General features: G+C 43.8%; 2 protein-coding genes and 1 long non-coding RNA gene across 5 annotated transcripts; 1 reads left to right on the top strand and 2 right to left on the bottom strand.

The window, feature by feature from the left end:
• The first annotated feature begins 8,811 nt into the window (after nucleotides 1-8,811).
• Nucleotides 8,812-10,026, top strand: LOC120965431 (uncharacterized). Of its 3 annotated transcripts, none has more exons than XR_012183419.1 (3): nucleotides 8,812-9,168; nucleotides 9,240-9,358; nucleotides 9,801-10,026. It is a non-coding gene; the product is annotated as an uncharacterized lncRNA (long non-coding RNA). The 3 variants fall into 3 exon arrangements; XR_012183420.1 differs by having other exon boundaries at nucleotides 8,817-9,113; nucleotides 9,801-10,020; XR_005758382.3 differs by having other exon boundaries at nucleotides 8,817-9,113; nucleotides 9,216-9,358; nucleotides 9,801-10,020.
• Nucleotides 10,027-10,148: 122 nt separating this feature from the next.
• LOC120965050 (uncharacterized) lies at nucleotides 10,149-13,607 on the bottom strand. The gene is made up of 4 exons (XM_073498411.1): nucleotides 12,075-13,607; nucleotides 11,603-11,919; nucleotides 10,793-10,912; nucleotides 10,149-10,713 (listed from the first exon to the last, which is right to left on the bottom strand). The coding sequence occupies exons 1-4, from the start codon at nucleotides 12,151-12,153 to the stop codon at nucleotides 10,279-10,281; spliced, it is 951 nt and encodes a 316-aa protein (XP_073354512.1). The 5' UTR covers nucleotides 12,154-13,607; the 3' UTR covers nucleotides 10,149-10,278.
• A 124-nt stretch (nucleotides 13,608-13,731) lies between these two features.
• On the bottom strand, nucleotides 13,732-15,868 carry LOC141023151 (uncharacterized). The gene is made up of 3 exons (XM_073499485.1): nucleotides 15,719-15,868; nucleotides 15,570-15,614; nucleotides 13,732-15,345 (listed from the first exon to the last, which is right to left on the bottom strand). The coding sequence occupies exons 1-3, from the start codon at nucleotides 15,866-15,868 to the stop codon at nucleotides 14,638-14,640; spliced, it is 903 nt and encodes a 300-aa protein (XP_073355586.1). The 3' UTR covers nucleotides 13,732-14,637.
• Nucleotides 15,869-26,245: the final 10,377 nt, after the last annotated feature.

Below are 26,245 nucleotides of genomic sequence, written 5' to 3'. Positions count from 1 at the left end.
TGCGGAACGTGTCCTTGTGGACCTACGAAGTTCAGTAACTTGATCTGAAGCTTCATGATCATCATCATTAACTTCCTCCCCAGTCGGTGTAGGCACCACAGGAACATTTTCCCGCGCTGCACTACTTTCCGGTTCGGAAGGGTGACTATCACCTCATCAAGCTCCACTTTCCTCCCACTCAATTCTTTCGAGAGAAACTCCTTCTCTAGAAAGGACCCGTTCTTGGCAACGAAGATCTTGCCTTCGGATCTGAGGTAGAAGGTATACCCAATAGTTTCCTTAGGGTATCCTATGAAGACGCATTTTTCCAATTTGGGTTCGAGCTTTTCAGGTTGAAGTTTCTTGACATAAGCATCGCATCCCCAAACTTTTAGAAACGACAGCTTAGGTTTCTTCCCAAACCATAATTCATACGGTGTCGTCTCAACGGATTTAGACGGTGCCCTATTTAAAGTGAATGCGGCAGTCTCTAAAGCATAACCCCAAAATGAGAGCGGTAAATCGGTAAGAGACATCATAGATCGCACCATATCCAATAGAGTGCGATTACGACGTTCGGACACACCATTTCTCTGAGGTGTTCCAGGCGGCGTGAGTTGTGAAACTATTCCACATTTCCTTAAGTGTGTACCAAATTCGTGACTTAAATATTCTCCACCACGATCTGATCGTAAGAATTTTATTTTCCTGTCACGTTGATTCTCGACTTCACTCTGAAATTCCTTGAACTTTTCAAAGGTTTCAGACTTGTGTTTCATTAGGTAGACATACCCATATCTACTTAAATCATCAGTGAGAGTGAGAACATAACGATATCCTCCGCGAGCCTCAACACTCATTGGACCGCACACATCGGTATGTATGATTTCCAATAAGTTGGTTGCTCGCTCCATTGTTCCGGAGAACGGAGTCTTGGTCATCTTACCCATGAGGCATGGTTCGCACGTGTCAAATGATTCGTAATCAAGAGACTCCAAAAGTCCATCTGCATGGAGCTTCTTCATGCGCTTGACACCAATGTGACTAAGGCGGCAGTGCCACAAGTATGTGGGACTATCGTTATCAACTTTACATCTTTTGGTATTCACACTATGAACATGTGTAACATCACGTTCGAGATTCATCAAAAATAAACCGTTGACCAGCGGGGCATGACCATAAAACATAACTCTCAAATAAATAGAACAACCATTATTCTTAGATTTAAATGAGTAGCCATCTCGAACTAAACAAGATCCAGATACAATGTTCATGCTCAAAGCTGGCACTAAATAACAATTATTGAGGTTTAAAACTAATCCCGTGGGTAGATGCAGAGGTAGCGTGCCAACGGCGATCACATCGACCTTGGAACCATTCCCGACGCGCATCGTCACCTCGTCCTTTGCCAGTCTCCGTTTATTCCGTAGTTCCTGCTTTGAGTTACAAATATGAGCAACCGCACCGGTATCAAATACCCAGGAGCTACTACGAGTACTGGTAAGGTACACATCAATTACTTGTATATCACATATACCTTGGGTGTTGCCGGCCTTCTTCTTGTCCGCTAAATATTTGGGGCAGTTCCGCTTCTAGTGACCACTTCCCTTGCAATAAAAGCACTCAGTCTCGGGCTTGGGTCCATTCTTTGACTTCTTCCCGGTAACTGGTTTACCGGGCGCGGCAACTCCCTTGCCGTCCTTCTTGAAGTTCTTCTTACCCTTGCCCTTCTTGAACTTAGTGGCTTTATTCACCATCAACACTTGATGTTCTTTTCTGATCTCTACCTCAGCTGATTTCAGCATTGAATATACCTCGGGAATGGTCTTTTCCATCCCCTGCATATTGTAGTTCATCACAAAGCTCTTGTAGCTTGGTGGAAGCGACTGGAGGATTCTGTCAATGACCGCGTCATCCGGGAGATTAACTCCCAGCTGAGACAAGCGGTCGTGCAACCCAGACATTCTGAGTATGTGCTCACTAACAGAACTGTTCTCCTCCATTTTACAGCTGAAGAACTTGTCGGAGACTTCATATCTCTCGACCCGGGCATGAGCTTGAAAAACCAGTTTCAGCTCCTCGAACATCTCATATGCTCCATGTTTCTCAAAATGCTTTTGGAGACCCGATTCTAAGCTGTAAAGCATGCCGCACTGAACGAGGGAGTAATCATCAGCACACTGCTGCCAAGCGTTCATAACGTCTTGGTTCTCAGGGATTGGTGCTTCACCTAGCGGTGCTTCTAAGACATAATCTTTCTTGGCTGCTATGAGGATGATCCTCAGGTTCCGGACCTAGTCCGTATAGTTGCTGCCATCATCTTTCAGCTTGGTTTTCTCTAGGAACGCGTTGAAATTGAGGACAACGTGGGCCATTTGATCTACAATACATAGTGTAAAGATTTTAGACTAAGTTCATGATAATTAAGTTCATATAATCAAATTATTTAATGAACTCCCACTCAGATAGACATCCCTCTAGTCATCTAAGTGAAACATGATCCGAGTCAACTAGGCCGTGTCCGATCATCACGTGAGACGAACTAGTCAAGATCGGTGAACATCTCCATGTTGATCGTATCTTCTATACGACTCATGCTCGACCTTTCGGTCCTCCGTGTTCCGAGGCCATGTCTGTACATGCTAGGCTCGTCAAGTCAACCTAAGTGTTTTGCGTGTGTTCCGAGGCCATGTCTGTACATGCTAGGCTCGTCAACACCCGTTGTATTCGAACGTTAGAATATATCACACCCGATCATCACGTGGTGCTTCGAAACAACGAACCTTCGCAACGGTGCACAGTTAGGGTGAACACTTTCTTGAAATTATTATAAGGGATCATCCTACTTGCTACCGTCGTTCTAAGCAAATAAGATGCAAAAACATGATAAACATCACATGCAATCAAATAGTGACATGATATGACCAATATCATCATGCTCCTTTGATCTCCATCTTCGGGGCACCATGATCATCTTTGTCACCGGCATGACACCATGATCTCCATCATCATGATCTCCATCATTGTGTCTTCATGAAGTCGTCACGCCAACGATTACTTCTACTTGTATGGCTAACGCGTTTAGCAACAAAGTAAAGTAAATTACATGGCGTTATTCAATGACACGCAGGTCATGCAAAATAATAAAGACAACTCCTATGGCTCATGCCGGTTGTCATACTCATCGACATGCAAGTCGTGATTCCTATTACAAGAATATGATCAATCTCATACATCACATATATCATTCATCACATCTTCTGGCCATATCACATCACATAGCACTTGCTGCAAAAACAAGTTAGACGTCCTCTAATTGTTGTTGCAAGTTTTTACGTGGTTTGTAGGTTTCTTGCAAGAACGTTTTCTTACCTACGTATGACCACAACGTGATTTGCCAATTTCTATTTACCCTTCATAAGGACCCTTTTCATCGAATCCGTTCCGACTAAAGTAGGAGAGACAGACACCCGCTAGCCACCTTATGCAACTAGTGCATGTCAGTCGGTGGAACCTGTCTCACGTAAGGGTACGTGTAAGGTCGGTCCGGGCCGCTTCATCCTACAATGCCGCCGAAACAAGAAACGACTAGTAGCGGCAAGAAGAATTGACAAACTCAACGCCCACAACTTCTTTGTGTTCTACTCGTGCATAGTAACTACGCATAAACCTGGCTCTGATACCACTGTTGGGAATCGTAGCATAATTTAAAATTTTTCTACGCTCACCAAGATGCATCTATGGAGTCTACTAGCAACGAGGGGAAAGGAGTGCATCTACATACCCTTGTAGATCGCGAGCGGAAGCGTTCCAATGAACGTGGATGACGGAGTCGTACTCACCGTGACCCAAATCACCGATGACCGAGTGCCGAACGGACGGCACCTCCGCGTTCAACACACGTACGGTGCAGCGACGTCTCCTCCTTCTTGATCCAGCAAGGGGAAGGAGAGGTTGATGGAGATCCAACAGCACGACGGTGTGGTGGTGGATGTAGCGGTTCTCAGGCAGGGCTTCGCCGAGCTTCTGCGCGAGAGAGAGAGGTGTTGCAAGGGAGGAGGGAGGCGCCCAAGGCTGTTGTGTGCTGCCCTCCCTCCCCCCTCCTTTATATAGGCCCCCTGGGGGGGCGCCGGCCCTGGAGATCAGATCCAAAGGGGGGGCGGTGGCCAAGTGGGGGGGAAGGGGTGCCTTGCCCCCCAAGGCAAGGGGGAACCCCCTAGGGTTCCCAACCCTAGGCGCATGGGGGGAGGACCAAGGGGGGCGCCCCAGCCCACTAAGGGCTGGTTCCCTTCCACTTTCAGCCCACGGGGCCCTCCGGGATAGGTGGCCCCACCCGGTGGACCCCCGGGACCCTTCCAGTGGTCCCGGTACAATACCGGTAACCCCCGAAACTTTCCCGGTGGCTGAAACTGGACTTCCTATATATAATTCTTCACCTCCGGACCATTCCGGAACCTCTCGTGACGTCCGGGATCTCATCCGGGACTCCGAACAACTTTCGGGTTTCCACATACATATATCTCTACAACCCTAGCGTCACCGAACCTTAAGTGTGTAGACCCTACGGGTTCGGGAGACATGCAGACATGACCGAGACGCCTCTCTGGTCAATAACCAACAGCGGGATCTGGATACCCATGTTGGCTCCCACATGTTCCACGATGATCTCATCGGATGAACCACGGTGTCGAGGATTCAATCAATCCGTATGCAATTCCCTTTGTCAATCGGTATGTTACTTGCCCGAGATTCGATCGTCGGTATCCCAATACCTTGTTCAATCTCGTTACCGGCAAGTCTCTTTACTCGTACCGCAATGCATGATCCCGTGACTAACGCCTTAGTCACATTGAGCTCATTATGATGATGCATTACCGAGTGGGCCCAGAGATACCTCTCCGTCACACGGAGTGACAAATCCCAGTCTCGATCCGTGCCAACCCAACAGACACTTTCGGAAATACCCGTAGTGCACCTTTATAGTCACCCAGATACGTTGTGACGTTTGGCACACCCAAAGCACTCCTACGGTATCCGGGAGTTGCACGATCTCATGGTCTAAGGAAAAGATACTTGATATTGGAAAAGCTCTAGCAAACGAAACTACACGATCTTTTATGCTATGCTTAGGATTAGGTCTTGTCCATCACATCATTCTCCTAATGATGTGATCCCGTTATCAATGACATCCAATGTCCATAGTCAGGAAACCATGACTATCTGTTGATCAACGAGCTAGTCAACTAGAGGCTTACTAGGGACACTTTGTGGTCTATGTATTCACACATGTATTACGGTTTCCGGACAATACAATTATAGCATGAATAATAGACAATTACCATGAACAAAGAAATATAATAATAACCATTTATTATTGCCTCTAGGGCATATTTCCAACACTACAGGTATCTCCGATGGTGTTTGTTGAGTTGGCATAGATCAAGATTATGATTTGTCACTCCGAGTATCGGAGAGGTATCTTTGGGCCCTCTCGGTAATGCACATCACTATAAGCCTTGCAAGCAATGTGACTAATGAGTTAGTTATGGGATGATGCATTACGGAACAAGTAAAGAGACTTGCCGGTAACGAGATTGAACCAGGTATTGAGATACTGACGATCGAATCTCGGGCAAGTAACATACCGATGACAAAGAGAACAACGTATATCATTATACGGTTTGACCGATAAAGATCTTCGTAGAATATGTAGGAACCAATATGAGCATCCAGGTTCCGCTATTGTTTATTGACTGGAGATGAGTCTCGGTCATGTCTACATAGTTCTGGAACCCGTAGGGTCCGCACGCTTAACGTTCTGTGACGATTTGTATTATGAGTTATGTGATTTGATGACCGAAGTTTTTCGGAGTCCCGGGTGAGATCGGGGACATGACGAGGAGTCTCGAAATGGTCGAGACGTAAAGATCGATATATTGGAAGGCTATATTCGGACATCGGAAAGGTTCCGAGTGATTCGTGTATTTTTCGGAGTACCGGAGAGTTACGGGAATTCGTATTGGGCCTTAATGGGCCATACGGGAAAGGAAAGAAAGGCCTCAAGGGTGGCCGCGCCCCTTCCCCATGGACTGGTCCGAATTGGACTAGGGAAAGGGGGCGCCCCCTTCCGTCCTTCTCCTTCTCCCTTCCCTTTTTCCTATTCCATGTGGGAGGTGCAATCCTACTAGGACTAGGGAGTCCTAGTGGGACTCCACACTTTGGGCGCGCCCTATGAGGGCAGGCCTCCTCCTCCCTCCATCCTTTATATACGTGGCCAGGGGGCACCCCATAGACACACAAGTTGATTGTTTCCAGCCGTGTGCGGTGCCCCCCTCCACCATAATCCACCTCGGTCATATCGTAGCAGTGCTTCAGCGAAGCCCTGTTCCGGTAGCATCATCATCACCGTCATCACGACGTCGTGCTGACGAAACTCTCCCTCGACATTCTGCTGGATCGTGAGTTCATGGGACGTCACCAAGCTGAACGTGTGCAGATCGCGGAGGTGTCGTACTTTCGGTACTAGGATCGGTCGATCGTGAAGACGTACGACTACATCAACCGCGTTGTCATAACGCTTCCGCTTACGGTCTACGAGGGTACGTAGACGATACTCTCCCTTCTCGTTGCTATGCATCACCATGATCTTGCGTGTGCGTAGAATTTTTTTGAAATTACTGCGTTCCCCAACAGAAGAAACTTTCTAGTGTTAATTATTTGCATCCCTAATTAATTAATTAATTGCATTAATGACTCGATTTCATAATTGATTTGTCGCACAAAAATCCCTACTTAAATAGACTTAATTAACTGCATGCATAATTAATTGTCTGGCTAATTAATTACATTAATGGCTTGATTTTCAAATTGATTCGTTGCTTGTTTCCAAATCTTCTTTTGTATTTTTTTTCATGTGAGACAAGGGAGGTGGGTTTTCTTGTGCGTGTGGGAAGATGAGAGGGGATGGGTTTCTTTGTAGGGGGTCAACGGGAGGAGATCGAGTTGGACGTACCACGTCTAATCCACAACGCCACTTCAATAGTAGAGATACGGTTGGAAAAACTTTCTACTATATTAATTATCCACATCCCTAATTAAGTGACTGACTAATCAATTGTTGCATTAATGACTTGATTTTCATAATTGATTTGACACAGATAAAATCCCTACTTATACGGACTTAATTAATTACATGTGTAATTAATTATCTAGCTAATTAATTGCATTAATGACTTGATTTCCAAATTGATTCGATGCTTAGTTTTCAAATTGTTTTACATTAATAAATGATATACAAATTAATTCGTTGATAATTTTCGTGATTAACGTGATCCTTATGTACAAATAATGATATTCTAATAATTAACGTGATCATTTCATTACACACCAGATTATACTTTTCATTATTAACATGATACTCATGTCCAAAAAGTAATACTCTCCATAATTAAAGTGATCATACTATTAAACGCTCAATAGTACTTTGCATAATTAACATGATCCTACCGCCAAGTACTGATACTCTTCATAATTAATGTGATCCTTCCGTCCAAAGAATGATACTCTTCATAATTAATGTGATCCTCTCATTCAAGTGCTCGATTATACTTTCTAAATTAACTGGTATGGCTAATTAATTGCATCCAGCCGTGGGCAAGGCAAAAATTGCACAAAAGATAACTAACACGATTTTTGGGCATCAATGACTGCATGTAAACGAACGAAACGACCTATGGACTCCCCCTTTAGGAGCATAGATGACTTCTAATTTATTTTCTATTTTTAAATTTGTGAAAAAATTAACTCAGAAATACCTATTTAAATATTGAAATTGTTCCAATATGGGACATAATTTAAATTCATGTAAAAATCAAGTTCAGAAACATTTTTTTGAGTTCATGAACATTTTTTTGAGTTCATGAACATTATTTTGAATTTGCAAAGAATTTTTTCAAACCACGACATTTTTTAAATTCCTAAACAATTTTGGATTAGTGAACTTTTTCAAATTTGCGAATATTTTTTGGATCATGAACATTTTTTCAAATTCATTACCTGAATTTGCAAATATTTTAGCCACCGTGAATTTATTTTGAAATTGTGAACAGTATGATCTTTTTTGAATTCACAAACAAGTTTTGAATGTCCATGCAGTGCTAAAAAATTATGAACATTTTCAAATCCGTGAACATGTTTTGAATTCATTAATATTTTTTAAACACATGAATATATTTGGAATTCAGGAACATTGTTTATATTTGGCAACATTTTTCAAATTCACAAATAGTTTTTGAAATTGCAGATTTTTTTTGAAATCAGGGTTTTGCAATGCAGCATTTTTTAATTGACAAAATGCTTTTGAAATAGCAAGCATTTTCTCAAATTCTCAAATATTTTTTGAATTTGGAACATTTTTTAAATTCATGCATATTTTCAAACGCATTGTGTTTTTTCAATTAGTGAATATGTTTCTGAATTCATGAACATTTATTGAATTCGTAATCATTTTAAAATTTTGATTTGTTTGAAATTGCAAAAAAAAATTGAATTCATGATTTTTTTTCCAGATTTGTGGAAATTTTAAATTTTCAAATATTTCCCTAAATTCGAGTATAAAACAGTCAAATGAGTAGAGAAATGAAGAATCAGGCATGGAAAGAAAAGAAATAGTGTGAAAGAAATATTTTTTTAAAACCAGTGGGAAAGTTATCACTGGAGAAAGGAGGGTCGAATCAGTACAGCGAACGAGTCGAGCGAAAAAAAGGTGAGCGAGAAAAATGGGCCAGCCCAACACCTGCGCGCGCACGCAACAGGAGCACTCCCGTAAAACTCCGCCGTAAGTTAGCTAGCACTTTTGTGTTCCGGGCTGCCTGGCCCGCGTACGCCTGCTGATCTTTTCATTAGGCCCTGTCCACCCTTTCTCTGCCCCCTCCGGCTCCGCCAACGCCGCCGTCGGCCAACGCCGAGTCAGGGGGACCGCCATCGCCTCCGCCGCGAAGCGTGCTTCCGTGCACAAGCTCTCCAAGGAGGAGTTCTGGGCCTTGGCTGAGAAGATCCGGTCGACGGACGCGGCGGCGGCCGTGGAAATGCGCGAGTCGTATCTCGCCACAGATGGATGAGGGGCAGGTTGATAGGTGGGCTCTTTGGCAGTACTAACAAAGTCCGTCATATACTCGTACTTCGGACATTGTAAGCTGTTTGAATTGCTTTTAAGAGATTTTTTTTTCCTTTTTTAGATAAAAATTTCCTCTTATGACTAGGGATTGTGGAGGAAAAGAGTTCCATGCGATGCCATGCCATGGTTTAGCAGTTGGGCTGTGGACGGCGATCACAGCTCACAAGACTCTTTGCAGGCTGAAGACTTGTCTTCTGAAGTCAGGTAGGAACCATTAAACAAGTGCCAACTAAGCCTTAACTCTGCTCTACATTTCAACAAATGCAGAGAACGTTGTATTACAATCACAGTAGGATCTTTATCATCAATCTAGCATTATATCTAGCCAGTGAAAGTTTTAAACTGGAGCAACATTGCAAAAACTCATTTTACAAGTCAGGTAAGGAATCACTAAATAAGCGTCAACTAGGCCTTAACTCTGCTCAACAATTTTTAAAAGACCGCGTTGCAAACTTGGTAAGATGTTTATTATCACCCTCGCACTATGTCTAGTGAAAGTTTAAAGTCCGACCAGCATAGCAAAAGTCAGCATCATTCTGGAAGATTGGAACCTTGAGATGCATATTGCTTATGCCAATCAATAACCTTAGCATCCACTGAATGCTTAATTTATTTCTAACGCCGTATTTGATTGGACAAGGAACAGAGAAACCGAGAGAAGCCCGATCTGGAGATCGTCGGAATCAAGAGAATCATTCGCGGTATACCAGGTGTGGAGAGGAGCGCTCTGTGTTTTATGTGTAAAAACACATCATGGACACCAGGCTAGACTTCCAATAAAGGTTTACCAGTTTCAAACACCCATGCACGTTTAAAACTAACAGCTACACACACCATCTATCCTGATTTTTACAAGAGCTTTACTTCCCGTTACGAGTTTCTTAACAGGTAAATACCCTACGCATCTACTTAAAAATTTCAAGCTGTCAGTTCAAAAAAGAAAATCCAAGCTGTGAGATCAATGCTTATCTGAAATGCAAAAACACAGATTGTGCAATTGTACAAAAGACACAGCAGGTTGTAGATAGATTGTGCAAGCGAAAATAGCAGATTGCTCACTCGGAGACTAAAGACCTGCAAATGTCAAAACACCGAATTTCGTCTCTTGGATTACACTTTGTGATCTAAGCCCTGAAAATGTCAAAACCGAAGTTCTCTTTTATTGTTTTAGCAGTAGATGGGGTTTTCTTCTCTGCAGATGCTTTCTTCTTGGCCTCTTTACCATCTGCCCTCTTCATCGCAGCTGCTAGCTTCCTTGCTCCTTTCTTCGCGGCAGCTGCCTTCTTCCTTGCTTCAGCCTCTGCAGCCTTCATTTTTGCAGCTTCTTCCTTCCTATCAAGTGTCTCTGCAGCTGTCTTTTTTGCACCTTTTTTGACTTTACTCTGGAAGGGCAACACTAGCTTCGAGGGCCTCTTTCCCGACTGCTTGCGAGTTACACATGGTTTATCATTATGTAACACAGCAACATGTACTGCGTTGGTTGATTTGTGACAGGATAGCGAAGAGGTTTTGCTCTTCCGAGCTCGGCCGTGTGTCTGATAGGAAGAAGCTTTGGCAGGCTGAAAGAATGACATTCCAAATAGAAACTGAAGTCGCAAGCAAAAAATTATAAAGCATGAATGGTTACGAGAAATTTACCTCGGTAGCAGCAGGCTCCGAAATCTTTGACTTGCTGGTTTGGCGATGACAATGTAGAGCCCTAGCCCTAGCAGCAACTGTTTTTGAGCTTCGCGCCAATGTTTGATGTTCCTGGCATACCTGACATTACCATAAATTACTAACAAATGATTTTACACATTGAGCAAAACATATACTCCAGGCTGCACGTTGAGAGGATTCATCGTGGTTTAGAGTAGCAATTACGTATACAATGGTGCAACTGAGAGCTGAAAGAAGGGGTCAAGGCGTGCGCCACTGACCCACACGCATACTGAGGGTAAAGCCTCCAAGAACCACACCTCTAGGGAGGTAGCGACATCATCGATGGGGTTGTGGTCCTCAGATCCAGCTCCGAATTGGCAAGCTGGATCTGGGTTTTCAGTTTTTCACCCAGAGGGGACTAGACCACAAGGCAAGGCATTGATAAGGTCGGTCAGGGCTTTCGCCTGGAGCCGCATGGTCACAACTCACCAGTCACGCTAAGGTTCATTATACTACAGGTATAACGAACCTGATATTAGGACAGTGAGCCAGTGAGGTGCTAGTCCTGCAGCTCTAAGCTGCTGACCAGCCAGCCAATGTCGTGTAGGATCTCCCAATGAACGTGGATTCAGTTCATGATTCAGCCAGCCAGCCCGGTATAGTGACCCATATTACAGCCAGTGCACCCTCATCTGACTGTAATATGGATTCAGTGAACACATACTCTGGGAGATCAATTGATTCGACATATTGGACGCAATGACAATTAGATTAGTGTAGTGAAAATAATACATCTTACACAGATACCTGGGTTTGAATTTCACCAGCAGGAGAGAACTGGGCATCGCTCAGTAGGCGAGAGGCAAACGTGCTCCCCCAGACCGCCCGGGTCTGATTGTCGGCCTCCCCTGTAGTTTCTTCCAAATGAAATGCCACAGATCCTTGACTCAATGGTCGAATAAGTTCAGCACCATATTGTCCTAGATCCAGGTCCCAGTCTATATCATCATAATCCGTTTCTACGCCGTCGTATAGAGCTACTCTTGGATCATTCTGAAGTCTAAGCATCAAGTCATCAAAAGGGATACATGCACCTGAAACTACATGCTGATCTGCAGGCATAGCTTCAACACAGAACAGAGCAGTTACTTAAATATTGGGAAGGATAACACCGCAAGCAGCGGCTAAACAATGAAAAACATGTGTAGTAAAATTAGAAGTGCTATACAAAAGCTGCATCAAAGACAAAACAAATACGAGATGAGTAAATCTTAGATACCAGCTTCGCGTGCAGATATGTCTCTAGCCTCTTCTTCTTCGCACCTATCATCATCAATATTTGCTTCATGCCTCGTCATCTCAGCTTGAAAAATTAATATACAATGCAATACGAGACGTTAAAAAGCATAAAAACACTGACAATATTAATAAAGGTATGTACTATACAGATCTCGTTGCAACTAACTGGACATCAAATTCAACACTTTCAGATAACACTGGGTAAATAGTAGTACCTCCTGTCTCCAATGTCTCAACAGTCTGGCAGAATTGTCCCGACGGAGGTAAATGCTTGAGATTTGCAGGTACCTCCTTACTAACATTGGCGTCACCAGATGATCCACCATGAACTGAAGCATGGTTGTCAAGATCATCCATGCAGGTGGCAACAGTAGGCAGTGCGGAAGGTGGATTAGCTACAGAACAAAAGTTAATAGAAATGTGATCAAAATTAACATAGAAAGAATAAGATGAACATCCAATCACCTTGATTCCTGTCAGGTAGGATTGTGGCATCATCCACTTTGTCTGCTCTGAAACCCCATAGCTCATCAACATGCTCTAAAATACAAATACAAATGTAACTATAGTAATGTGCTAACACAGCATACAGAACAAAAAAGCTTAATTATTAATCTAATGGTACCTAGCTGTGACGCAAGACGATCGTAATCTCCTTGCAAAATATGCGTGAGAGAAATATTAGCAGTGGCATCCTGCTGACCCAGAGCACTCAATGGGTCAAATGCAGCAGCCTGAAGACCGCCGGCAACAGTTTCTGATGTACCCATCTCCAGGGACATAAAACTGCCTTGCACTTGGTCTTTGGTCAGCGGCAACACTTCCTCGGTTGGACCAGAACCCTCTATTTGTGTAGATGTTATGACAGCTGAAATTACATGCTGATCTGCAGGCATAGCTTCAACACAAATGGAGCAGTTACTTAAATACTGATGCACAGACAATAATGCTCCCAGCAGCTAAAATTAGAAATGTAAAACAAATATGAGAGCAGTGAGTAAAATCTTAGATACCAGCCTCCCGTGCAGCTATCTCTCTAGCCTCTTTAGCTTTGCGCCTATCATCAATATTTGCTTCTTCCATCACCTCAGCTTGAAAAAGATAATAGGCAATGCAAAATGAGTCGTTAATAACATTAAAACATAAACTAGAGTAATGAAATGATGTTTCGTACAGATACAATACCAACATCTACGTCCAGTTCCATCAAATTCAGAACATTCAGATAACTAGGGTAAGTGTAGTACCTCCTGCCTCTAATGTCTCAACAGTCCGGCAGGGTTGTCGGGGCGGAGATAGATGCTCAAAATTTGCAGGTACCTTCTTACTAAGATTGGCATCACCAGATGATTCATCATGAACTGAAGCACAGTCGACAAGATCATCTGTCAGAACAGGAACAGTAGGCGATGGGGCTAAAGAAATAAGAAACGGTTAAATAGAAACGTAGGCAAGAAACATACAATAATCTTGATTCTTGTCAGGTACTCCCTCCGTCCAAAAAAGCTTGTCCCTCAAATGGATGTATCTAGCACTACTTGTCCCTCAAATGAATGTATCTAGCATCAAGTTAGTGCTAGATACATCCATTTGAGGGACAAGCTTTTTCGAACGGAGGGAGTATGATTGACTCATCAATAACAGAAAAAAATAATATAATTGTAGTAATGTGCTAACGCAGCATAGAGGACAAAAATTGCTTAATAATTAAATATAACAGTACCTAGTTGTGACGCCAGACGACTATCGTTATCACCTTGCACAATTTGCGTGAGAGAAATATTAACGTTGGCATCATGCTGACCCTGAGGACACATTGGGTCAAATGCAGCAGCCTGACGACCGTTGCAAACAGTTTCTGATGTACCCATCTCCAGAGACGTAAAATCGTGTTGCACTCGGTCTTCGGTCAGCGGCAAGACTTCCTCGGTTGGCTCATCATTCTCCATTTGAGTAGATGGTGCAGGTACAGAAGCTGATGAAGTCGGTATGCTCGATGGTCGAATAGGAGAGGGAGTATGTGGGTCTGCAGGTTGCATCATCTCTCGAAGCTCATGCACCACCCTGGTGTGTGCAAGTTGGATTACCTTACACACATCATCATCACATCTTTGGACAGCAGCAATCACAGCATACTTTCTAGATTGAGTCAAGCCAGTCAAAAGAGTCAGCCAGTTGTTGACGCAAGCTAGGCACAAAATTTATATGAGACTGAGTATCCTCGAAATAGCAGGTACCCTCCCTCGACCTAAGCTGATAACAGTAAAAACATAGTGATGTCATTTGAAATCTGAGATTATAATGAACAATATATCGATTATTGTATGGTTCGAAGAGAGGACACACCGCAAGTTTACCATATGTTTCGAGGCCGTTCAGACCCTTCCACCTATCCTCATTCAATATCCCCAGTATAGTGCCAGTGGTGAAGTGTGCAATGCGTGGGATTTCAATAGCATCAAGGCGATTCAAACTGAATAGATTGTCCAAATAAAAAACCTACAAAAATAGCATGTCAACATTATAAAGAACTGAAATGCAGATCATGTCCTTTGATTAAAACAGAAGAAAAAAAGTGACAAAACAGGGCGATGAATTACAATATAAAAGAGGGTATAACTACTGATGGACAGGGTTCCTCCAGCCAATTTCTTGGACTTCCAGGCAACAATAGCATCACGAAGGTCGTCAACAAGGACCTTGCAACAATCAACATTTGGGAGATTACCCAAGTCAGAAGTCCAGGCGGCATCCCTCCCTGTGATATATGTTGCTGTCGTGGGGAATAGGAGACGATTGAACACAATTAGAATGAAGCATCTTATCGTCAATTCGTCCTCACCCTTGAGTTTGATGCGTTCGTACAAGACATCGTAAGTAATTTTCTTTTTCTTACGGACACCGAGTAGTTCCTTAAGCTTCAAAAGTTCTTCTCTTCTTTGTGCATAGGAGAAAACAGGTGGGTCTCTGCCGCCAATCGGTATGCCAAGGACACAATGCACAGCATGGGGTGTGATCTTAAGACCACCTTGCGTGCCAACTTCGATCACAAGGGAAAATGCGCTTGTATTATCCAGCAGAAACATTGGTAGGTTCCTTGTCTCGAGCGCATTAATACTCAATTTGAGCACCTCCCCGAAACCCAGCTGCTTGATTATATTCTTCTGGCCATCTGTTAAAATCTTAACAGCTGAAACAATTAAGTTTGGAGTGCACCTTATGGTGGGAGACCTCTTGGAGACCTTCTTAGGCTGCAAATATTATAATTATGTAAATGCAGCATACTGTCGGATAATTAAGAATAGTACTAATATAATTCGAAGTATATATGACCAAAAGAGAGACACTGATTGGCACTTTGGCAGCATTGTCTAGATAACAACTAGCATCAGATGGATACTATCAGCAAGGAACTATTAGTGAGAAGTATTTATGCTATCAATAGACTGCACTGCATGGGATTAACATAAATTACCTTGGCAACTTTTGCTTTACAGCTATTCCTCTTGGAGCGCGTAGTCTGTTGTGCAACGCGGGAAACTGTCGGGTCAATAGAAACACCATCGCCATTTCGGTCTCCCCTGGGGATGGGTCCAAAGGAGCGGGAGCCTTCCTCTTGCGCACCCGAGGTTTCGACTTTGAAGAACCAGCTGATGCAGAAGGTGGTTCCTCTGCAGATGCAGGCGGGGCAGTATGTAAAGAACAGGCTGCGGCATTACCAAGAGCACGATCAGCTGCTCCGCCTTCAATCTGAACTGTGGGTGCCATGCCCATCGTTTCAGGGGGCGCCAAAGCAAGCGTGATACTGAAGGTGATGCCCTGAGCCTGAGCGAGAGGACCCTCAAAACTGTAGGTTGCATTGTTCAGGCTGTCCTGGATAGTAAGCCTGCGAAACTTAACGTCCATACCTTCATAGCAGAGCCCCTAAAAAGTGTGGAATGAAATTGCAACATATTTGTCTGCCAAGTCAAATTACTATGTGAAGAAACGTGTGGAGTACGGAGTAGATAATAGCTCGACATAACAAGTATACTAATTCTGAGATGGGCACACAGATGTTTCGATCTTGAAAAAGAAACCCTATATTGAACGTGACGCAACTGCAGAAATGGGCACACCAGATTTTACAAAATCTGAGACGGTAAAGAGTACTAGTACGATCGAGCTGACTTACCCGAGCAGAAAAAGGGGGCGAGATCTGATCGAGCTGTCGGGGACGGGGAGGCTTCGCCGCCGGGAAGGACGAACCGAGCAGCCGGCAGATCGACGAGATGAGGGAGAGAAAAGGGGTATCGGAATTAACGAGAAGGGCAAGGAACGGGCAGCAACAGCGGTAAGTAGCCACCAGCGGGTAACTTTTTTGGGGCGTGACACGTATACGCCTTGGTTGAGACACACGATACCCTCTATCAGCTGCACGCATGACTTGGTCGAGACACGTATTCTTCTCCCCTTATCTCCGTCGGCGAGCTCACGTGTAACTTCTTTTCTAAATTTGCCAACACTTTATTGATCTATGTGAATGTTTAAAAGAATACTGGGTCATGAGGATAGATAAGTCACAATAAATTTGCCAACATTTTATTGATCTATGTGAATGTTTAAAAGAATACTGGGTCATGAGGATAGATAAGTCACAAGAGACGACCCTAATAAGCATATCCAAGTGTTTGGCAAAATTATGAGCTCACGTAAACCTGATCAACCAGCTAAGAGTCCGACCTAATTAAAGCCCGACCTGAAGCTTGAAAATGTTTCTTTTCCCGAGCCCAAAAGCCCGGCACAAATGCTTATTTCAGTGCGTGCACGTGTAAGCCAGACCTAAAAAGTTGTAGTAAAACGGAAGCCTGAACCAGGCGAGAATCTTTCAGGCTACAAAATGAAGCCCGAGCGTAACCCAAAGCAAGCCCGACTTGGTCCGGCCCAGTTTTTTTGTCGGGGCTATACCCTTGATCAGATTTAAACTTGTGGATTAATCTAAAAAAATATTAAACTTGTGGATTCGTCTGCCGCTTCGGGGGTCGGCGTTGGGGAGAGGAATCCGGATGGCTCGGCTCCGTCTAACTAGATACGTTAGAGTTTTAGTCCTCTTAGTGGCAACGCCCACGCGGATGACGATGCTTCATTTTCAAAGTGAGCCTTCTCGGCTCCGATCCTCCTCAAGCTCGTCTGTTGAGACGGCGCAAAGCTCCGGTGTAGATTCATGTCGGCTCCTTGGGGCGGGTAGGTTAGGTTTTTTGTCGTGCACACACAACGACGATATTTGGCGCAATGTACTTCGAATCTATAGAAACCCAATGTGGACCAGAAGACGTTGGCAATTGTGATCTGCATAAAAATTCGTCACCTAGAGAACAAAACGCGGGAGACCACTGCGGGAGAACAAAACGCATGTAAAACCCCTCAGTTCTGATCAAACGGGGTTGGAAAACTACGGTGACGTTGCACACCACTGCATAGTATAGTGTGCCGGTCTTTGATATGACGTTCATGAGACACAGTCTCATGAACTTTATATCCCTCGAAGTTGTACAACATAGGCATAGCGGGTCCAAATACAACTTATATTATTACAAACCATGTTCAACAAGATTCAAACTAATGGTACCGAAAGACATAGTACCACTATGATATTACGATTCTTAATTGGTCTCGTCTGCTGATGCAGTAACCGCTCTCATTACTACCCTAGTTTAAGTATGTTGTTTCAATCCCTTCTATCCATAGCCTTCACCATAAGCAACAACATAGTCGACTCCTTCAACTCCACCAAACAAGTCTTGCTTCTCGTAAAAGTACTCTCTAGTTGTGTTGGAATCTTTTGGCATCTCCTCCAAATGTTCAGATTCTAAAGAGTAGAATACAAAGGGATAAGTATAGATGGTACTCAACAAGTTCATAGATATTGTGAGTGGACGATGTCCCGCAAGTGCACATGGCTTTGTAGCAATATTGTGATAAGTAAGGTTTATCAATCCCCGCAGTTGCATCGTCATTTACGCAACTACGCTCATCCAACCCGGAATTTGGAAATAGTTCAGTAAAGTCGGGTGCTAGGGGGAACAACAAAAGATGGGAATTAAACTAAGTACTAGAGCAAACCAAAAATAAATACTAAACTAAGCTAAGGAAATTAACTAGGGAGAATTACTGTGATGTTTTAGATGAGTACGCTGGTGTCTAGGTATGGTTTCGTTCTGCTTTGGTGTTGAATGGAGTTAAGCTGAGTCAGTACCTTGCATTATAGGATATGAAAATTGATCAATGGTGGGTGGTCTCTCACATAACATTCTCTCAAGCAGCGCCATATTGAGACAACTCAATCGTCCCTCTTCCCATTCCATACCAGCGGCGGTAACACAAAGACATTAATGTCACGAGGACCGTACTGAAGGCAATAGTTCTATGGGCAAACATTACTCCTATATAAGGTGTGTTCCCCTCAAGATATCAATGGCTGTCACTAGGAAGTCTATCGGATCACACAACTACCTATCAACTTCATGTGTGGCCTAGGGAGTTGGATGTATCCAACTACACTGATGGATCAAATATGTCCAGTCACTAAATTACTGTAAAGGTAAATAATCAACACGAAGAAGACACACATGAATAGACGACCCATATCAAATAACCACTTATTAGTTGACCAACTCATAGCCAAAAATTACTCAAATAACAGTACATATAAAAGGGGTTCAAGAGTTGTTATAATCCATCGCGGATATCGTGATGGGGATCCATCGCGGATACCGTGATGGGGGAGAAGAAGGGGTGTTGGTGAGCAATGGAAGCTTTATGCCATGGTGGTGGAGGTGGAGAGCATGATAAGCACCTCCAGTTAGAGACGACAACAATTGCGAGCAACACGCGAGCGGGGCTGCGAGCTCGTCCAGTGCCTTCTTGACGAGCTCGATCTTCATGGACGGGTGATGACCCACAAGTATATGGGATCAATTTTAGCCTTTTCGATAAGTAAGATTGTCGAACCCAACGAGGAGCAGAAGGAAATGACAAGTGGTTTTCAGCAAGGTAATGTCTGCAAGTGCTGAAATTGTAAGTAACAGAGTAGTTTGATAGCAAGATTTGTAACGAGCAAGTAACGATAGTAGTAACAAAAGTGCAGTAAGGTAGCCCAATCCTTTTGAGGCAAAGGACAAGCCAAAACGGTCTCTTATAATAAGCAAAACGTTCTTGAGGTTACATGGGAATTTCTGTTGGGGAACGTAGTAATTCAAAAAAAATCCTACGATCACGCAAGATCTATCTAGGAGATGCATAGCAACGAGAGGAGAGAGTGTGTCCACGTACCCTCGTAGACCGAAAGCGGAAGCGTTTAGTAACGCGGTTGATGTAGTCAAACATCTTCGCAATCCAACCGATCCAAGTACCGAACGTACGGCACCTCCGTGTTCAGCACACGTTCAACACAATGACGTCCCTCAAGCTCTTGATCCAGTTGAGGGCGAGGGAGAGTTCCGTCAGCACGATGGTGTGGTGATGGTGATGATGAAGTTACCGGCGCAGGGCTTCGCCTAAGCACTACGACGATATGACCGAGGTGTTAAACTGTGGAGGGGGGCACCGCACACGACTAAGAGATTGTCTGTTGTGCTTTGGGGTGCCCCCCTGACCGGCGGCCAGGGAGGGCGCGCCATAGGGGGAGTCTAACTAGGATTACCAATCCTAGTTGGAGTCCCCTTCCTTTCCAAGAGGGGGAGAGAGGGAAGGAGGAGAGGGAGAAGGAAAGAGGGGGGGGGGTGCCGCCCCCTCCCTAGTCCAATTCGGACATGCCATGGGGGGCGCGTGGCCACCCCTTGCGACCCTTCTCTCCTTTCCACTAAGGCCCACTAAGGCCCAATACTTCCCCGGGGGGTTCCTGTAACCTCCCGGTACTCCGAAAAATACCCGAATCGATCCGGAACCATTCCGATGTCCGAATATAACCTTCCAATATATCAATCTTTATGCCTCGACCATTTCGAGACTCCTCGTCATGTCTGTGATCTCATCCGGGACTCCGAACAATCTTCGTTCATCAGATCACATAATTCATAATACAAATCGTCATCGAAGTTAAGCGTGCGGACCCTATGGGTTCGAGAACTATGTAGACATGACCGAGACACATCTCCGGTTTATAACCAATAGCGGAACTGGATGCTCATATTGGCTCCTACATATTCTATGAAGATCTTTATCAGTCAAACCGCATAACAACATACGTTGTTCCCTTTGTCATCGGTATGTTACTTGCCCGAGATTCGATCGTCGGTATCCTCATACCTAGTTCAATCTCGTTACCAGCAAGTCTCTTTACTCGTTTCGTAATGCATCATCCCGCAACTAACTCATTAGTCACATTGCTTGCAAGGCTTATGGTGATGTGCATTACCGAGAGGGCCCAGAGATACCTCTCCGATACACGGAGTGACAAATCCTAATCTTGATCTATGCCAACCCAACAAACACCTTCGGAGACACCTGTAGAGCATCTTTACAATCACCCAGTTACGTTGTGACGTTTGATAGCACACAAGGTGTTCCTCCTGTATTCGGGAGTTGGATAATCTCATAGTCAGAGGAACATGTATAAGTCATGAAGAAAGAAATAGCAATAAAACTAAACGACCATTTATGCTAAGCTAACGGATGGGTCTTGTCCATCACATCATTCTCTAATGATGTGATTGTTGGGGAACACAGTAATTTCAAAAAAATTCCTACGCACACGCAAAATCATGGTGATGCTTAGCAACGAGAGGGGAGAGTTTAGTCCATGTACCCTCGTAGACCGTAAGCGGAAGCGTTATGACAACGTGGTTGATGTAGTCATACGTCTTCATGATTCGACCGATCCTAGTACCGAAAGTACGGTACCTCTGCGATCTGCACACGTTCGGCTCGGTGACGTCCCACGAACTCTCAATCCAGCTGAGTGTCGAGGGAGAGCTTCGTCAGCACGACGGCGTGATGACGGTGATGATGAAGCTACTGGCACAGGGCTTCACCTAAGCACTGCAACGATATGACCGAGGTGGATTATGGTGGAGAAGGGCACCGCACACGGCTAAGAGATCAATGATCAACTTGTGTGTCTATGGGGTGCCCCCTCCCCCGTATATAAAGGGGTGGAGGAGGGGGCTGGCCGGCCTCAAGGGGTGCGCCCCAAAGGGGGGAATCCTACTCCAACTAGGAGTAGGTTCCCCCCTTTCCTAGTCCAACTAGGAGGGGGAAGGAAGTGGAAGAGGGAGAGAAGGAAAGGGGGCCGGCCCCCTTCCCAATTCGGATTGGGATAAGGGGGGGCGCCCCTCCTCTTGGCCTTCTCCTCTCTCTTCCACTAAAGCCCATGTAGGCCCATTAAGCCCCCAGGGGGTTCCGGTAACCTCCTAGTACTCCGAAAAATGCCCGAACTCATCCGGAACCTTTCCGGTGTCCAAACATAGCCTTCCAATATATCGATCTTTATGTCTCGACCATTTCAAGACTCCTCGTCATGTCCGTGATCACATCCGGGACTCTGAACAACCTTCGGTACATCAAAACACATAAACTCATAATACCGATCATCATCGAACGTTAAGCGTGCGGACCCTACGGGTTCGAGAACTATGTAGACATGACCGAGACTCATCTCCGGTCAATAACCAATAGCGGAACCTGGATGCTCATATTGGCTCCCACATATTCTATGAAGATCTTTATCGGTCAAACCGCATAACGACATACGTTGTTCCCTTTGTCATCGGTATGTTACTTGCCCGAGATTCGATCGTCGGTATCTCAATACCTAGTTCAATCTCCTTTTTTTGACAGAAAGTCTGTAAGGGATCCCCCTACAGTATAATTGGTGCAACAAACCCAAATTGCAAGTACCGTGCCTTGAACCTGGGTGGGTGGGAAGGCATCAGCCCCTTCCTACCACTAGGCTATGCCTTAGTCCGGCAAGTCTCTTTACTCGTTCTGTAATGTATCATCCCGCAACTAACTCATTAGTCACATTGCTTGCAAGGCTTATAGTGATGTGCATTACCGAGAGGGCCCAGAGATACCTCTCCGACAATCGGAGTGACAAATCCTAATCTCGATCTATGCCAACTCAACAAGTACCATCAGAGACACTTGTAGAGCACCTTTATAATCACCCAGTTACGTTGTGACGTTTGGTAGCACACAAAGTGTTCCTCCGGTATTCGGGAGTTGCATAATCTCATAGTCATAGGAACATGTATAAGTCATGAAGAAAGCAATAGCAATATACTAAACGATCAATTGCTAAGCTAACGGAATGGGTCAAGTCAATCACATTATTCTCTAATGATGTGATCCCGTTAATCAAATGACAACTCATGTCTATGGCTAGGAAACTTAACCATCTTTGATTCAACGAGCTAGTCAAGTAGAGGCATACTAGTGACACTTTGTTTGTCTATGTATTCACACATGTACTAAGTTTCCGGTTAATACAATTCTAGCATGAATAATAAAAATTTATCATGATATAAGGAAATATAAATAACAACTTTATTATTGCCTCTAGAGCATATTTCCTTCAGTCTCCCACTTGCACTAGAGTCAATAATCTAGTTCACATCGTCATGTGATTTAACACCAATAGTTCACATCTTTATGTGATTAGTTCACATCGCCATGTGACTAATACCCAAAGGGTTTACTAGAGTCAATAATCTAGTTCACATCGCTATGTGATTATTACCCAAGAGTAATAAGGTGTGATCATGTTTTGCCTGTGAGAGAAATTTTTAGTCTACGGGTCTGCAACATTCAGATCCGTATGTATTTTGCAAATTTCTATGTCTACAATACTCTGCACGGAGCTACTCTAGCTAATTGCTCCCACTTTCAATATGTATCTAGATCGAGACTTAGAGTCATCCAGATCGGTGTCAAAGCTTGCATCGACGTAACTCTTTACGACGAACTCTTTGTCACCTCCATAACCGAGAAACATTTCCTTATTCCACTTAGGATAATTTTGAATGATGTCCAGTGATCCACTCCTGGATCACTATTATACCCTCTTGCCAAACTCATGGCGAGGTACACAATAGGTCTGGTATACAGCATAGCATACTTTATAGAACCTATGACTAGGGCATAGGGAATAACTTTTCATTCTCTTTCTATTTTCTGTCGTGGTCGGATTTTGAGTCTTTACTCAACTTCACACCTTGCAATACAGGCAAGAACTCTTTCTTTGACTGTTCCATTTTGAACTACTTCAAAAACTTGTCAAGGTATGTACTCATTGAAAAAACTTATCCAGAGTCTTGATCTATCTCTATAGATCTTGATGCTCAATATGTAAGCAGCTTCACCGAGGTCTTTCTTTGAAAAACTCCTTTCAAACACTCCTTTATGCTTTCCAGAAAATTCTACATCATTTTCGATCGACAATATGTCATTCACATATACTTATCAGAAAGACTGTAGTGCTCCCACTCACTTTCTTGTAAATACAGGCTTCACCGCAAGTCTGTATAAAACTATATGCTTTGATCAACTTATCAAAGCGTATATTCAAACTCTGAGATGCTTGCACCAGTCCATAGATGGATCGCTGGAGCTTGCATATTTTGTTAGCACCTTTAGGATTGACAAAACCTTCTGGTTGCATCATATACAACTCTTCTTTAATAAATCCATTAAGGAATGCAGTTTTGTTTATCCATTTGCCAGATTTCATAAAATGCAGCAATTGCTAACATGATTCGGACGGACTTAAGCATCGCTACGAGTGAGAAAAACTCATCATATTCAACACCTTGAACTTGTCGAAAACCTTTCGCGACAAGTCGAGCTTTGTAGATAGTAACACTACCATCAGCGTCCATCTTCCTCTTGAAGATCCATTTATTCTCAATGGCTTGCCGATCATCGGGCAATTCCACCAAAGTCCATACTTTGTTTTCATACATGGATCCCATCTCAGATTTCATGGCCTCAAGCCATTTCGCGGAATCTGGGCTCATCATCGCTTCCTCATAGTTCGTAGGTTCATCATGGTCTAATAACATAACTTCCAGAACAGGATTACTGTAACATCCCAAATTTTCAATTTGGAATGTTATACATAGGTCATTCATGCATATCATACTTTATTGCATTTCGTTTTGCGATCCTCGAAATTCTAAGCAACTCAAGGACCCTCGGAGAGAGTTGGGGATTTCCTAGTTTTCATATTTGATTTTTTCTCAAATATCGAAACAAGGATCATTTTGGTTTTAATAATTTTTCTCTCCAAAAATATTTCATACTAAAAATATGAGAGGAGATAATATGACTTCTCCAAAATAAATGAAATATTGGAGGAAAATATTAAAATCAATTAATATATTTTATTTGGATTTTATCGCTATTTTATTTGAATTAGGAAAAATATGCGTTTTTCAAAATTGAATTAGAGGGCCAAATAAATGTTCACTTTGTCCGCTATACTTTTAGAGGACAGGGAAAATTTATTTCAGGATTTTTGAGTCCGTTTAGTATTTCTTTTAATCGTTTTTCTGCGCGATGAATTTTTTTTTAAGAAGAGTTCTAACCGACTCCGGGCCGTAACCGGCCAGGACTCCCTAGGCCGCCCCTTTATAAGCCGCCGCCCCGCGACCCCGCAGCCCACCCGAGCCCAGCCGCCGCCCTCGCGCCCAAACCCTAACCCTAGGCCGCCGCCGCCGCCGCCCACGCCAGCCGCCGCCGGACGCCGCCGCCCCGACCCGTCGCCGCCGGATCCGCCGCCGGAGTACGCCGCCGCCGCCGTCCCGTTCCACGAGGTAGCCGCCGGTTTTTCTTAAAACCGGTCGGTTTTTATTTCGTAAACCTAGATCTCATTTTTTTAGAATCGGTTTTCTCGGTTCGGTTAAATAGCGGACGTTCATCCGTACGTTCGTTTTAACGAACGTTGTTCGCCCGTTAGCCGCAGACGGCGAAGGTTCGTTCGTTAGCCTATTCGTCAGTTTTTCTTTTTCCAGGGTTTTCCGCGATTATTTTCGATCGCGATTTCTGCCCTGATTTTCGTTTTAGTTTATCTTTTCGCTCGTTTATCGGAATCAGGCGATTCAAGCGCCTAGATCTTCATCTCAAAGTTCTCTTTCTGTTTAACCAACTTGAAAAAGATTTTGATATAGTAAAATTTTGACTTTAGTCCAGATTAGTAATCGGATCTTGTTTTTCTTTCATAGTTTAAGTTTCGTTGCTCCGTTTGATTTGATTCTTTTGCAAACCGGAGTTCTTCATCTGAACTTTCTGGTTAGATCTTCTTATTTGAGTTTTACCCGTGCATCATTGCTTGAGTGCTTATGTATGCTATTGTTTGTTTGCGATAGAATTTCCAGAGTGCGAAGCGTGCTACTACAGTACGAGTCTCGAGGATTTGCGGATCGTCAGCAAGGCAAGTAACACATTGATCATACTTCTTTCATACCCAGTTTTTATGCATTAGTTCCAATCCTCAAACATTGCATGATTAGGATGTGTTTAACTTGTGGGTATTGGGAAGTAGTTGATGAGGTAGAACCTATTGCCCTGTTTATTATCAAACCCTTGGGAGTTACTTCTACGTTATGCTTAAATTGCCATGCTATGCTCGTAGACGTGGTTTGGTCTGAGAGATCCATGACAGATGTGAGTTGTTAATTAATGGTTAACTTAAGGTGGCAACTTTAATACACATCTGGGTGGATTGCTTGTGGGCACCTGGAGAATCCAGTGTTGTCCTGGGATATCCCGGAGTACCCGTGTGATCATCCTACGGTCCGCCACCCAGGCTCAAAGGGATCATAAGATTATTCATGCTAGAAACTTCCGTGTGCAGCCACAAGCTATTATGGGCTCTAGCATAGTTGAATATGTTGCATGACCTCTTCCAGTGGTGGGCTAGCAGATGTAGAGGGAAAGTAGGTGTAACTGTCCACCCGGGGTTAGAGTTAATGTTTCTGAAAGACTGTGTCTCGGTCATCCGTTTCTCAAACACCATGTAGTGCGAGAAATCCAACGGAGGAGATCGAGTCTTGTGGAGAAAAGTGCGCAAACCTCTGCAGATTGTACAAACTAATCATGGTTAGCCGTGTCCCCGGTTATGGACATCTTGAGTATCTGGTTCTTGGATTATCATATGGATCTCATCACTCTAAA

The sequence above is a fragment of the Aegilops tauschii genome, chromosome 5, assembly GCF_002575655.3.
Source record: "Aegilops tauschii subsp. strangulata cultivar AL8/78 chromosome 5, Aet v6.0, whole genome shotgun sequence".
Lineage (NCBI taxonomy): Eukaryota > Viridiplantae > Streptophyta > Magnoliopsida > Poales > Poaceae > Aegilops > Aegilops tauschii.
The sequence above is the reverse complement of the archived record's forward strand: the minus strand, read 5'-3'. Positions and strand labels throughout refer to the sequence as shown.

What these genes read in the sequence shown, in the direction of transcription:
- LOC120965050 (XM_073498411.1), bottom strand. Translation starts at nt 12,153, where the DNA reads ATGACGAGGCATGAAGCAAATATTGATGATGATAGGTGCGAAGAAGAA. An exon ending in CTGGTGAAATTCAAACCCAG is followed by an intron (nt 10,913 to 11,602) that starts GTATCTGTGTAA and finishes TGGTAATGTCAG; the next exon opens with GTATGCCAGGAACATCAAAC. An exon ending in CGGAGCCTGCTGCTACCGAG is followed by an intron (nt 10,714 to 10,792) that starts GTAAATTTCTCG and finishes TCATTCTTTCAG; the next exon opens with CCTGCCAAAGCTTCTTCCTA.
- LOC141023151 (XM_073499485.1), bottom strand. Translation starts at nt 15,868, where the DNA reads ATGGGCATGGCACCCACAGTTCAGATTGAAGGCGGAGCAGCTGATCGT. An exon ending in CTTCAAAGTCGAAACCTCGG is followed by an intron (nt 15,615 to 15,718) that starts GTGCGCAAGAGG and finishes GTTGCACAACAG; the next exon opens with ACTACGCGCTCCAAGAGGAA. An exon ending in GTAAAGCAAAAGTTGCCAAG is followed by an intron (nt 15,346 to 15,569) that starts GTAATTTATGTT and finishes TAATATTTGCAG; the next exon opens with CCTAAGAAGGTCTCCAAGAG.